Below are 14423 nucleotides of genomic sequence, written 5' to 3' on the forward strand. Positions count from 1 at the left end.
GAACATGTTTTTCTATTTCCTTTGAGTAGCAGGAATATTTGTTCTGAGGCATCTATCCACAGCTAGTGTATCTATCCCTAGTGACACACAGTACCTCTGTGAGAGTCACGGAGGTAGGTAGTATCACAGAGATACATAGACTTAAAGACAAAAAGTCATGTAGCTTAAGGTGCTTATGTGTCACACCGAATGATCTCGCTGTAAGACAAGATCACCTGTACCGATGTGTATACTAAACACTAAAGTGTGATTGCTGGGTTCACGATGCTTGCATAGGAATGGTGTCTAGCCTTTGTCAGACATGAATATTAGATGGAACTGCCTTTTCAAAAAAAGAAAAAAAAAAAGAAAGAAAGAAAAGCTTTGCCAGTGAGTTCAAGCACGTTGTTGAAGATTGATACTGGCAGTTTTTCAGTTCATGTGATGGCTGATCTTGGTTGTCAACTTGACACCAATGGGAAGTGGGAAGAGGAAGCCGACTGAGAGAATACCTCCATCAGACTGGCCTGTAAGTTTGTCTTCAGGACATTTTCTTAAGTCCTAATCAATGTGGAAGAACTCAGCCCACTGTGGTCCCTGGGTCCCTAGACACCTGGACCCAGGCTATAGAAGAAAGTTAGCTGAGCAAGTCAGTAAGTAAGCATTGTTCTCCCATGGTCTCTGCTTCCATTTCTGTCTCCAGGTTCCTGCCTTAAGCTCCTGGTCTAGCTTTCCTTGACAATGCACTATAACCTGTGAACCAAATAAACCCTTTCTTCTCCACGTTGCTTTTGGTCCTGGTTTTACCACAGCAATGGAAAAGCAAATGAGAACAACACACTTTTAAGAAGACTAGTCAAAAACCTCATAACTAAGAAAATACTAAAGGCATGGGATTCCTCCCTCCTCTTCAATAGTAACTATGCCAGTGCAGCCCCGGGAAAGATAAAAAGCACTCAAATGGGCCAACTTCTCAGTGACTTCCTGTTACTCCAGACATCGATGATGAATAAAAAGTCCTCTATACTCCTCATAGTTAGAGCTGGCAATAACGGGTTGGGTGTAAACAGCTGGAGAAAGGGAAGCAGCCCCATGCATATGGTCATGAAGTCTATTTCTCCACCTGTGGGCAGAAGGGGCTCTTTCCAGAGAGAGCTATATTGCACTCAGTGTACTTGGTGCCTTGTACCACATAATGAGGAGGGCATGAAGTCTAAAGGCAATGCCTTAGGACCTTTCCCATGTGAATGTGTGCTCCCTGGGGCAGAACTTGAATGCAAGCTTGTTCACTCTGGAACCTGAAAGGTGTGCAAGAGGAACAGCTTCTCAGCAATGCCATTGAGGACAGCACACGCCACCTTCTCACAATCCCAGGAAACAAAACCAAACTCCTCCACTCACCGTTCCTGCTGTCCCCAGCGAAAGATGGTTCATCTGCTGCGTTAGGGGGCCCACGATGTTTGTTGGCTGCATTGACATGGGGTGGTCCATGGTGGGTGTGATCACAGCACCCTAAAAGCACATAAAATTGTCCATCTGAAAACATGTTCCACGAGGAAGGAAACATTTCCCCCCCAAAAGCTAATACAATGCAAGCCATTGGTGAGTAAATTCAGACTTGCTCTGATGCCCACCTTTGTCATTCTGCTCACCTGTTGTGTACATGGCGTCAGCAATGCGCTTTCCTACCTGTGTCGTTCTGCTCATATGTGAACATACTGCATCGGCAGTGCCCTTTTCTGTGTGACTAATATATAGTGTGTGTTTTAGACACCTTCTGTTTACCTTCCAACATCTGATGTAGGGTATCCTCAAAGAAATCATACGCATCTTTTCTCCTGCTGTTCTGATAAACTTCTTTGATTGAAAATTGGGAACATTAATAGGAATTAGCTAATTTTTCTTGATATGAAATAAAACTTTCAGTGTGTTCATTTTTTATATTGATTTTTTTTTGTTTAAGATGCAGTGTTTGTGAGTGTGGGTGTGCATGTCCACACATGTATACATGCTGCAGCATGCGTATAGAGGTCAAGGGACAACAAGAAAGAATTGGTTCTCTCTTCTACCATGTGGGACCCAGGGAGTGAACTCCACTTGTCAGGCTTGGTGATAGCCACTGAACCATCTTCTATGATGGCTCAATCAATTTATTTGTGATTTATATAAACAACTCTTGCTTATCCCAAATATAACCTCTGACTGGGGGAATAATGCAACCCACACATGGTCTTCTTGATGACCTAAGGATGCATCAAAACCTAACATAAATTATTCAAGGATCGTGGTTGCGAGTTCTATATCTTTAAAAAAATCCTTTGACTTATATTTTTTATTCTCTTAGTCTTGATTTATACTTTCAGCACAAGAATGTATACTGAACTTTATTTAAGCTAGTAAAAATATATATTGATAAATAAATTAAAATTTTATAATTTATTTGTTGTGTGTTTTTTGTATGTAGCGTGCTAGTGGTGGTTGTGCTGTGTGTTTGTGCATGTGTGCTCAAGTGTGTACTTGTTTGTGTGGGTGTGTACATGCACATGTACATGCACAGAGCTCAACATGCAAGGCCTTCCCTCAGTAGTTCTCCTCCTCCTCCTCCTTCATAATCATCATCATCATCATCATCATTGCTATTATTTGACACAGGATTGTTCTTATATAAATGACAACACAATGTAAACTTCAATTCATAATTATAAACAGCTATACATGCTAGAACTCAGACACACCACTTTTTTTCTTCCCAATCCTTGAGTATTCTTACTGAAAGCAACTTATTTTTTTCTTTAAAAAAAAACAAAAAAACAAAAAACCAACAAAACCCTCACTGTGAACACTCTAAGAACTAATCCTTTAAATCCCAGGGGATAAACTCCAGAAGACTCTCAGAATTCAACAGACATTCTGATGCATTTCTCTAACTCCAACCAAAACGTGGCACTTCCTCAGCAGTTTAACCCTGAGTAGGTATAGGAGTTCTTTCTCTTCTTGAGTTTAAAATGCAGGTGGCATCCTTAGACCTTCCAGCCCAGGGCTGACCTATCACGATCCCAGACTCTCAATCTAATCGGAATTCCTAGTCACACAAAGGAGTAGATATGAAATCTGAAATCCATACCAAAGTGTGTGTGTGTCTGTGTGTGTGTAACTATGTTTGTGTGTGTGTGTGAGAGTGTGTGTGATTGAGTGTATGTGTTTGAGTGTGTGTGTGTGTGTGTGTGTGTGTGTGTGAGTGTGTGTGACTGTGTTTGTGTATGCATGTGTATGAGTGTGTGTGTGTGACTGTGACTGTTTGTGTTTGTGAGTGTGTGTGTGACTGTGACTGTATTTGTGAGTGTGTGTGTGTGTGTGTGTGTGTGTGTGTGATTGAGTGTATGTGTTTGAGTGTGTGTGTGTGTGTGTGTGTGTGTGTGTGTGTGTGTATAAGATCCATCATCCTCCATGCCCAGGAGGCTGTCTTCTCCCTGGTGTGTTCACGAAGGCACAGTTGAGGTTCTGTTTGGGAGGCAGTCTGAAAAGGAGGTGGGCAAGTCTGTGACAGATCCATCAAAATTCTCACAGGATAACAACAGAGGGACGGCACGCCTGCACTTGGAATTAATCTAGAGAAGATTGTCTGATCTCAGAGACTTTCTTCACAGAAAGCTGCGTATGGGGAGTCATTTGATGGCAGCTGCCGGCGTACTGTGTCTGCCTATAAACCAGAAATGTGACAATCACATGGAAGGGTGGGAAGGGCTTGTCATAATTTGGAATTGTAAATAGCAAGACCAAACAGTGAATGAAAAATAAGGGAAAGATTCCCTAAATAGATGAGTCATTGCAGATAAATGAATGATGCTATAAGGATCCTGGGGAGAAAATATGTAAGAATGTATTTTCTTATATTCAGTAACATTGTCCAATGAATAGAGAATCCCCATAAGTTATCAGGAACATAAATTGCTTATTCTCAAGGGAAGGGAAGACACTCACAATTAGTGAGTTAACTAGAAGTGATTGGCAGGAGCCCCATAGAGAAAAGAATTTTTGATGGTGCTTTATCAAGGACAGACCCCTTAGAGAGCCTCAAATATTGGTTATCACAACAAAGAGTGGTATTTGTCAGCCTTGCTGCTTATCAATGTCAACAGAATCTCCTTTGTATTGTGCAGTACAAAGGGGAAATGCAAAAGAGAAGAGAAGTAGAAAAACTTTACAATTGTTAAGGCAAACCAGTGCCCTCAATGTGAGCTGTCACTTGAGTCATGGATTGCAGAGTGCTCTGTGACAGCCTTTGCCAACACATTAAGGGAGACTTTGTCTCCTTGAAATATATAGAAAGTGCTATCTGACAAGCATTCACTTGGCAAATGGCAGCGCAAGTGGAGACAGATCCTTTCATTTCGGCATCCCCGGATGTCTGGATTTGCTCAGTGTTTAAGTTGCAAAGAAAAGCCCTGTAGCTGCCATCCCTTAATGCATCTAATAAAGCACATAGGGGTCTCCCAGCTGAAGAGCCAGCTGGTCCATCTGAGCCACTGCTGCTGTGAGTGGAAGCCCTTCTTCCTGTCATCAGAGGGAGGAGATGGTCACCCTAGCCTTGAAGCAAGAATGGCAGTAGTCATCTGGATAATGTATGCAGAAGTCACTTGGAGTGAGGCAGGACAGGAGGACAGAGAAAACCAACGTGACACGCGGGAAAGCATAGGCTCACTCTGCAATCTGGTGGGCTCTAAGAAACGTCAACACAATGGTACAGGTTTGCCTGCAGAGACAGCTCTTGCTTTGTGAGGGGCACCCCAAGCAAGGTTGTTAGACTCTAGCTGTGGACACTTAGGGCCCAGATGCTCAGAGCCTTGAGTTTATCAGAATCAGTTCTCTAATCATAAGTCATAAACAGCACACTTTATAAAACTACCTTATAACTTCATCTGTAAAGGGAAGTTCTTCTAAGATAAGGAAAATTAATAAGGAAATTGGCTCGTGTGTTCCTGCTTATTTTTAAAAATTCAATTTTTATATTGTGGTTACTCTTTAGAGCTGGTAATAAGCCAGCTCCTCCTGGAATTCCTTTCTACAGTGTAGTCAAGGACCGGCTTTATCTCAGTGGATGTCCCTAAGGGGCAGGGGACTCCTTGGGCTGGCTGTGGGTGGCTGTGCTGGGTTCTGTCTCCATTTTTGTTGCAGCTGTGAGCTTTAATATCTATAACTGGAGGTCATGAGAGCACCTTTGCTATTGGCCTTCTGCTAGGATTTGAAATAAATTTGACATATCTGAAAATTCATCTGGTCCCCAATGAAATCATAGGAGTTTTCATACCCAGCCAAACATGGGCAGGCTCTTCCACTGAAAGCACATACAAAACTCGGGTTTAGCTGGCAACCAAACCCAGGTCCTCTGGGAGAGAGGCAAATGCTTTCAACTACTGAGTCATCTCTCTAGTGATAAACAAGACACAAACAATGCCCTTCATTTATACTGCTTTCCCATTGTTACAGAGCATGGACCTTTAACTATGAATCATCACATTACTTTACAACAAATGCAAACAGGCCAAACCTGTATCTTGCAGAGTTGAGGTAGGGCCACTTCCTTGCTTGGCCTAAATGTTTCCATGGGACCAGCTTAGCATTTTAGAGCCCTTCCTACATGGTGTCCATTTAAGCCTCCTGTTTGAAACCACAGGGTGCTCAAGTCAAAGGTAAGATGGAAAGCATAAAGTAAGAAAACTCCTTGGCCTAAAGGGAGCAAAGGAAGGAGCCTGGTGAACCCCTACCCCTGCCTCCCCCAAGTGGTTCATGACAAGGTGTGAATGGCTCACACTCTAATGTGATTTATGCGACTGGGTTTTTAAATAGGAACCATTAAACATAACTTTAAAAAAATATAGCTGAAGGTCGATTTTTATTTTGTCCTCAATCTGATTCTGTCTTTCTGTCACTACAATATTTTTAGAACAAAATCTCCTTGAATTTATATATATTTCAAACTATTTTTAGCATACATAAAGTGAAGTGCAGAGAACAGAAGCAGCTTAGGACAGTTCACGTCAATGACAGCAATAGTGAATGACTGACTGACAGCAATAGTGAATGATTGACAGCAATCGTGAATGACTGACAGCAATAGTGAATGACTGACAGCAATAGTAAATGACTGACTGACAGCAATAGCAAATGACTGACTGACAGCAATCATGAATGACTGACAGCAATAGTGAATGACTGAAAGCAGTAGTGAATGACTGACAGCAATAGTGAATGACTGACAGCAACAGTAAATGACTGACTGACAGCAATAGCGAATGACTGACTGACAGCAAGTGTGAATGACTAACTGACAGCAGTAGTGAATGACTGACAGCAATAGTGAATGACTGACTGACAGCAATAGTGAATGACTGACTGACAGCAATAGTGAATGATTGACAGCAATCGTGAATGACTGACAGCAATAGTGAATGACTGACAGCAATAGTAAATGACTGACTGACAGCAATAGCAAATGACTGACTGACAGCAATAGTGAATGACTGACAGCAATAGTGAATGACTGACTGACAGCAGTAGTGAATGACTGACTGACAGCAATAGTGAATGACTGACTGACAGCAGTAGTGAATGACTGACAGCAATAGTGAATGACTGACTGACAGCAGTAGTGAATGACTGACTGACAGCAATAGTGAATGACTGACAGCAATAGTGAATGACTGACAGCAATAGTGAATGAAAGATGTGAACAAGAAGGGTATGATAGAACGTCATCTACCCTGGGGTGGGGGGGGCAATCTAAAGGTATTGACTGGCAATATTGACATGAAATCAAAACATTTAATCTCTTTCATATATTGATGTTGGTCTGTTTATTTTATTTATTTATTTATTTTATGTATTTGGATGGAATTTGTAGTGGTTTGAATAAGAATGAGCACTACCCACACACTCAGATATTTGATATTTAGTCCTCAAATCTGTTTGGAGGAGGCTGAGGAGGTGTGGCATTGCTGGAGGAAACACACCAGTGAGGGTGGACTTTGTTATAAAATGCCCTGCCTAGGTTCAGTTAGCTCTCTCTGCTTTTCGTTTGAGGGCTTGCGCTTCTTTTATCTGCTGCCACGACCACCCCTTGCTGCCATGCCTGCTTCTTGCTTCCTCCTACTGTGGACTCGTAGCCCTCTGGAGCGGTCTACCCAAATAAACTTTTCCTCCTATAAGTTGCTTTTGGTGATGGTGTTTTACCACAGCGACAGAAAACAAAAACGGGGTTTAAAGGACTGTTGTTGGGAAAGAATAAAAGGTATCAAGAAACATTTCCTATCTTTAGGGACAACCACTAACCTTCAGATGCTGTGATAAGTTTACAAGCAAATTGGAGGAGCAGCATGATTTTCCTAAGTCCACTTTGAAATCCAAAAGGCCTCGGGAATCTACGGGGCCTCTTGTAGTAGATCAGTGCTTATCCCTAGCATAGGAATGGACTTTGGGAGCCCATTCCACATACAGGGATACTCCCTGAGCCTAGACTAAAGGAGGTGGGCCAAGGCCCTATCCCAAAGGATGTGACAGACCCTGAAGACCCCCATGGAAGACCTTACTCTCCCTGGGGAGCAGAAAGGCTATGGGATAGGTAGGGTGTTAGTGGGGCGCAGGGGAGGAGGGAAGGGAGAGAAAACTGGGATTGACATGTAAAACAATCTTGTTTCTAATTTAAATTAAAAAAATGGAAAAAAAAAAAGGCCATGGCAGGCATGGTAGCCTTCTACTGTAAAAACATTGCACCACAATTTCTGAAAACAAAACAAAATAAAAAAATCTAACAAACAAACACCAACAGGACATGGGAGTGGCAAACAGCCACGATAAGCTGGAAGCTGCACAGACCAGGAGGCCGCCTCACACAGACTCCTTCCTCCTATTTATTGTTCTTGAGTCCTTTCTTCCAAGAGCACACCTTAAAAGACAGCAGCATTAAGTCTTGCAGCAGTGTGTACCGATAGGCACTGCATTCCGTATGCATCAAAAGTGTAAGCCATTTCCCATGGCTCTAGCACTAATTTTCATTTAGATTAAAGAATGGTTAACAATGACCAGAGTTCCTGACTTAGACTGCTCAATTAAAAAGTGCTCACACCAGGTCTCTCAGTGTGGGTTCTGGGCATCCAAATGCAGGTTCACACCTGCACAGCACAGCACAGCAAACACTTTACTCGCTGAGCCTCATCCCCAGGCCCACATAATCATGTGTTTCTCTTCTGTATCTAGAGTGCTTTCCAAGCATCGTGTACATCATTTAATGTACATGCTTTGTAATTATTTACTGGAAGAAACATGAGTCATCACAACGTATTTGGGGGGCTGAGAGAAGTTAAGAGCACTTGCTGCTTTTGCAGAGGACTTAAGTTTGGTTCCTAGCAACTATGAAGGGCAGCTCGTGACTGCAGGTAACTACAGCTCTAGAGAATCTGGTGCCCTCTTCTGGCCATCACAGTTACCTGCAAACACATCTCACACACAGCACAGCCAATTAGACATACATCTAAAAAAAATTTGTAAACACATGTGTGTGCTCATGTATGTGGATGTATGAATGAGTGTGAGTGTGAGTGTGACATTCATATGGCATGAATGTCAAGGTCAGAGAACAACCTAAGGTGTCAGCCCCTGGGTGTCTTCCAGCTTTTGAAATGGATTATCTCATTGGTTTGGAACGTCACCAAGGACTTCAGCCTCCCAACTTGCCATCACTGGAACAATCTATGATGAACAATTTCCCCCACAACCATTAATCCCCAAATGTCTTTTGGCATATGCATGTATGTAAGTATGTGTGTATGGACATATCATACATTCATACGTATTAGCTCCAATTATACAACACAGAAACCATTTCAACATACAGTAATTAGTAAAGGGTACAAGCTGACATTCACTGCATGATCCCTACAATTACCAGCTAACCTTATCATTCCATTATGATGCAGCTTCTAATGCACTTGTCAAATGCTACACTTAATGAAAAAAAAAGAGCCACTGAGATTTGTAACTTTCAAAGGTTAGGTGTGTTGACTCCTGAGTTCAAATTTATTTTGTGTATTACTTTGAAAATGTAGTAGACTGGAGTTCAGTTTCTCCTCCATGAACTTGAACAAAATTAGATTTAATCAGGATGGTATCCAATGCAATCCCAAGCAAAACCTTAAGACATCATTCAAAGAAATAGAAAGAAAAATCCTAAAATTCATAGGGAAACACAAAAGATCCTGGATACCCAAAGCAGCCCTAAGCAAAAAGAACAATGCTGGAAGAATTACCTCCTCAGATCTCAAGATACATGACAGAGCCACAGTGATAAAAAAAAACAAAACAAAAAAACAAAACAAAACAAAAAAACAGCATGGTACTAGCAGGAAATCAAACATGTAGATTTATGAAGAAAAACAGAAGGCCCAAACCTGAGTATATGCAATTTCTTATTTGATGAAGGTATCAAAAATATACACAAAAGAAAGGACAGCAAATGGTACTGTGTAGTTGGCTCTTATTACTCTTTTGGCTCTTTGGGGGACCTGCCACCCAACTCCCAAATTAATACACAGAGACTTTTCTTTTTTTATGAATGCCCAGCCTTTGTTTGGCTTGATTCTAGCCAGCTTTTCTTAAATTATCCCATCTATCTTTTGCCTCTGGACTTTTGTCTTTCTCTATTCTTTAATCCTTTCTTGACATTTTACTCAGTGGCTTGCTATGTAGCTGGGTGGCTGGCCCCTGGCGTCCTCTTTCTTCTCTCACTCCTCCACCTCCTCCCAGATCTCTCCTCCTATTTATTCTCTCTGCCTGCCAGCCCTGCCTATCCTTTCTCTTCCCTCACTATTGGCTGGTCAGCTCTTTGTTAGACCAACTGGGTGTTTTAGACAGGCGGAGTAACACGGCTTTATAGAGTTAAACAAATGCTGCGTACAAGAATACAACATATCTCTGCATCACCGAACAAATATTCCACAGCATAAAGGAACATAACATATCTTAAACTAACATTTCAGTACTGGGAGAACTGGATGTCTGTATGTAGAAGAGTGAAGTTAGACCTGTGCCTATCACTCTAGACAAAAATCAACTCCAAAAGTATCAAAGTCTCAATGTAAAACTGGAAACACTGAAACTTCTGGATGAAATCATTGTTGTGGACTGACCGGATGCAGATGTAGGAAAGGACTTTCTGAATAGGATTCCATTTGCTCAGGAATTAAGGCTAACAATATTTAGGTAATTACCTGGAGTATCATGGTAAGTCATGAAAGCCCTTTTATTTTGTTTTAATTCATTTTACATGTATGTACTTACTTTCTTGCTTGTTTATTTATTTCCATGAGTCTGAGGGTGGCGTGTGTGTGCTGGGTGTGCTGTGTACAGATGTGTGGGTGGGTGAGCATGCCTATCTGCACGCATGTGGAGGCCACAGGACAATGGTGGATGCCCTTCTCTGTCACTCTCCCTCCACCTTACTCCCTTGAGGCAGAGTCTCCCATCGAACCTGGATCTGGGTTAGAGACCAGAAACCTGAATGACCCTTTGGTCTGTAACCCACACAACACTGGGGTTGTAGGCAAATGTCAATGCCTGGATTTTCCTGGGGGTTCTGAGGCTCAAACTCAGGTCTTCATGCTTGCTCAAACTGCAAGTGCTCCTATCCATAGAGCCAGATTCTGGCCCCTCTCTAATTATTTCACTTGAAACTTGGTGGTGGGTTGTTTGTTTGGAGACAAGAGTCTCATGTTGCCCAGTCTAGCTCAAACTTGCTCCATAGCACAGACTGAAGACAGACTCATGATCCTCCTGCTTCCTCCTCTCAAGTCCTGAGATTTTAGATCTAAGTCAGTAAGCCTGTCTCTGATGCTGTCTAAGAGGGATACAGCTTACACTGTTAAACAGCAAGTGGAGAAAATATGGCACACAAACTACCAAAGAGAGACTATTAGTTATAAACATAGTGGGGTTTGTTTTCTACTCACAAATCAAATACTCAGGTTGTTTTTTTTAACTGAAAGCATAGAATTTGAATATAATAGTAAATGACACTAAAACCAAATTAGTTTTACCCATGGGTACCCCCTAACAAGAATCCTCATTGTACTCCATGTCTTCTCAAGTGTGAATAAAGGTTTCGTTTATTAGATAAGTACTTATTAATATAATACAGACATTTTGAGTGCGAATACGAAGTAAACATGTCATGCTGAAGTATTTCTCAAAAGCAAGTAACACATACAATTGGGCATCTCAACAGTGCCCTTTTTAGTGACCCTTTAGACTTGCTCAGAAAACATGATGAGGAGTAGCTCTTGGTATTTTAACCAGAGTCCCTAGAATAATATAGCAGGTGCTGAAAAGGTGGCTCAGTGTCCAAGGGCACTTGATGTTCTTGAGGAAGACCTGGGTGTGGTTCCCAGCACTGCCATGGTGGCCCACAACTGTCCCACTGTCCCTAACTCCAGTTCTAGGGGATCCAATGATTTCTTCTGGCTTCTATGGGCGCCACTGCACATATATGGTACTCAGACAGACAAAACACTCATGCACATTAAGTATAAAATCTTAAAATAATAACAATAATAGAACAAAGTGGTTTTCAAATATATTAAGCTATTGATGGAGAGCTGAGAAATTGGGACCTAGTGATCAAATGGTTTTATTGACTAAATATGCAATAGAAATCTTAGTGCTTGTATCATTAAACCCATACCCCTGCTTACAAGAACTGATCACGTTAAGTATTTTTCAAACAATTCCATCATGAGGGTTTTCCTTTTATATTTTTTATTTGTATCAATGTCCTGTGCATGCATGCTACTTGTGGGTTGTGCCCACAGAGGTCAGGAGAGGGCGTCTTTCCCTCTGGAGTTGGAATTTACCGGCAGTTGTGCTGGGATCTGAGCTTCAGTTCTCTTGAAGAGCAGTAAGCACTCTTCACTAGTTCAGTGGAATCCTTTACAACATCCAAAATATGGTACAGTGTCTGTTCCTGCAACAGCTGCTTGGCTAGGGGTGCTGAAGGACAAAATGAGGGGAAGTATGTGCTTGTACAGAGGCTTCAACTGAAATAAAAAGCACCCTTGTAATCAATGACTTAATCAACTTGAAGGCTGCACCCACCCACCATACCCAAAAGGCATCACCACAAATGCAGCGTCAGCATTTAGTGTATGTGTGTGTGCGCGCGCATGCCTGCATATGCATGGATGTGGGAATGAATGGGAGGACAGCCTTGGGTTTAATTCTTTTTTATTTTAATTTTTTTTATTCATTTTACATTTCAACCACAGTTCTCCCTCCCTCCCCTCCTCCTGCTCTCTCTCCTCGCCCCTTCCCTACCCTCCATCTACTCTCCAGAAAGGGTAAGGCCTCCCATGGGGAGTCAAAGAAGCCTGGCACATCAAGGTAAAGCAGGACCAACCCCCCTTCCTGCTCCCGCATAAGGCTGAGCAAGGCAACCCACCATAAGGAGTGGGCTCCGGAAAGCCAGCTTATGCACCAGGGATAAATCCTGCTCCCACTGCCAGGAGCTGCACAAACACTCCAAGCCACACCACCGACACCCACATGCAGAGGGCCTAGTTTGGCCCCATGCAGGCTCCCCAGCTGTTGGTTCAGAGTCTGTGAGGTCCCACCAGCTCAGGTCAGCTGCCTCTGTGGGTTTCCCCACTATGATCTTGACCCTCCTTGCTCATGTAATCCCTCCTCCCTCTCTTCAGCTGGACTCCCAGAGCTCAGCCAAAGTGCTTGGCTGTGGAGCTCTGCATCTGCTTCTATCAGTTACTGGATAGAGGTTTTATGCTGACAATTAGGGTAGTCACCAGTCTGATTAGAGGAGAAGGCCAGTTCAAGCACCCTCTCTACTACTGCTAGGAATCTTAGCTGGGGTTATGCTTGTGTATTCCTGGTAGTTTACCTAGGTTTCTTCCTAACTCCATAATGTCTGCCTGTATCAAGACATCTCTTTCATTGCTTGTCCTCTTGGTTCCTCCCCCAACTCACCCATCCATTCCCTCATGTTCTCATCCCCCATCCTCTCCCCTCTAACCCAAACCCCCAGTTTACCCAGGAGATCTCATCTATTTCCCCTTCCCAGAATGATCCATGTGTCTCTCTTGGGGTCCTCCTTGCTACCTAGCTTCTCTGGGGCTGGGGATTATAGCCTGGTTGGTTATCCTTTCCTTTACAAATAATATCCATTTATGAGTGAGTACATACTGTGTTTGTATTGGGGGGTTTGGGTTACCTCACTCAGGATGATTTTTTTCTAGTTCCATCCAGGTGACTACAAATTTCATGAGGCCATTGTTTTTTACTGCTGAGTAATATTCCATTGTATACATGTATCATGTTTTCTTTTTCCATTCTTTGGTTGAGGGGCATCTATGTTGTTTCCAGATTCTGGCTATTATGAATAAGCTGCTATGAACATAGTTGAGCAAGTGTCCTTGTGGTGTGAGTGTGCGTCCTTTGGGTACATGCCCAAGAGTGGTATAGCTGGATCTTGAGGTAGATTGATTCCCAATAATCTAAGAAACTGCCAAACTGATTTCCAAAATGGCTTTACAAGTTTGCACTCCCACCACCAGTGGAGGACTGCCCCCCTTACTCCACATCCTCTCCAGCATAAGCCCTCATCAGTGGTTTTGATCGTAGCCATTCTGACAGGTGTAAGATGGAATCTCAGAGTCATTTTGATTTGCATTTCCCTGATGATGAAATGTCTTGAGCAATTCCTTAAATGTCTTTCAGTCATTTGAGATTCATCTGTTGTGAATTCTCTGTTTAGATCTGTTTGGGTTTCATTCTTCATCTTCTGTCCACCTTGTTTTTGGAGACAGTGTCTTTCACTGGCTTGAAGCTTGCAGAGGAGGGCGGGTGACTCATCAGAGGGCTGCAAGGGTCCCCCATCTCTGCCTCTCCAGAACCATGCCCTGCTTTTTTATGTGGGTTCTGGAGATTAAACTCAAATGCTCAGCCTTGCACAATACCTTTACAAACACAGTCATGCCCCAGCCCCACATACTTCTGTTTGCTTATCATGGCTTTCTGGTACTCTGGAAAGGCTTAATCACACAGCAGTCTGAAATTCTTGCTGATCTATGCCATGAATGAGAAAAGAAATGCTCTGTGCTCTATTTACCAGCAAGCAATCACTCTGTAGACCTCTATGCAGATTTCCAACACACTGGAAATTTCAAATGCTTATCAGATGCAATAGTCTGGACCCATCTTCTTAGAAATGATGAAGCAAAAGTGATTCCCAGTGGAAGTGTGAATATTTATGGACTGCATTTTTGGTCTAGTAAAGTGTTTATCTGGCTTTACTCAGCGCTCAAGACCGTGAGATGTCTCACATCTCCCCTCATTAACAGCTCCCGTTGCTGACAAATTGGTCTGAAGTTCTGACTCCATAGCAATTT

The 14423-nt window shown here is 42.5% G+C and overlaps 1 protein-coding gene across 9 annotated transcripts in view; it reads right to left on the reverse strand.

Moving 5' to 3' along the window:
* Rbms3 (RNA binding motif single stranded interacting protein 3) overlaps window positions 1–14423 on the reverse strand; it is a 680800-nt gene that overhangs the window by 61071 nt on the left and 605306 nt on the right. For all 9 annotated transcript variants that reach the window (XR_004769778.1, XM_027415326.2, XM_027415321.2 and 6 more), the window contains one exon: window positions 1381–1491. Coding sequence is in view for 8 of the 9 variants with exons in the window: in XM_027415326.2 (XP_027271127.1) it covers window positions 1381–1491 (111 nt within the window). In the remaining variant the exon portion in view is untranslated. The remainder of the gene's footprint in view (window positions 1–1380; window positions 1492–14423) is intronic.

Source organism: Cricetulus griseus, chromosome 4 (genome assembly GCF_003668045.3).
Source record: "Cricetulus griseus strain 17A/GY chromosome 4, alternate assembly CriGri-PICRH-1.0, whole genome shotgun sequence".
In the NCBI taxonomy this organism is placed as follows: domain Eukaryota; kingdom Metazoa; phylum Chordata; class Mammalia; order Rodentia; family Cricetidae; genus Cricetulus; species Cricetulus griseus.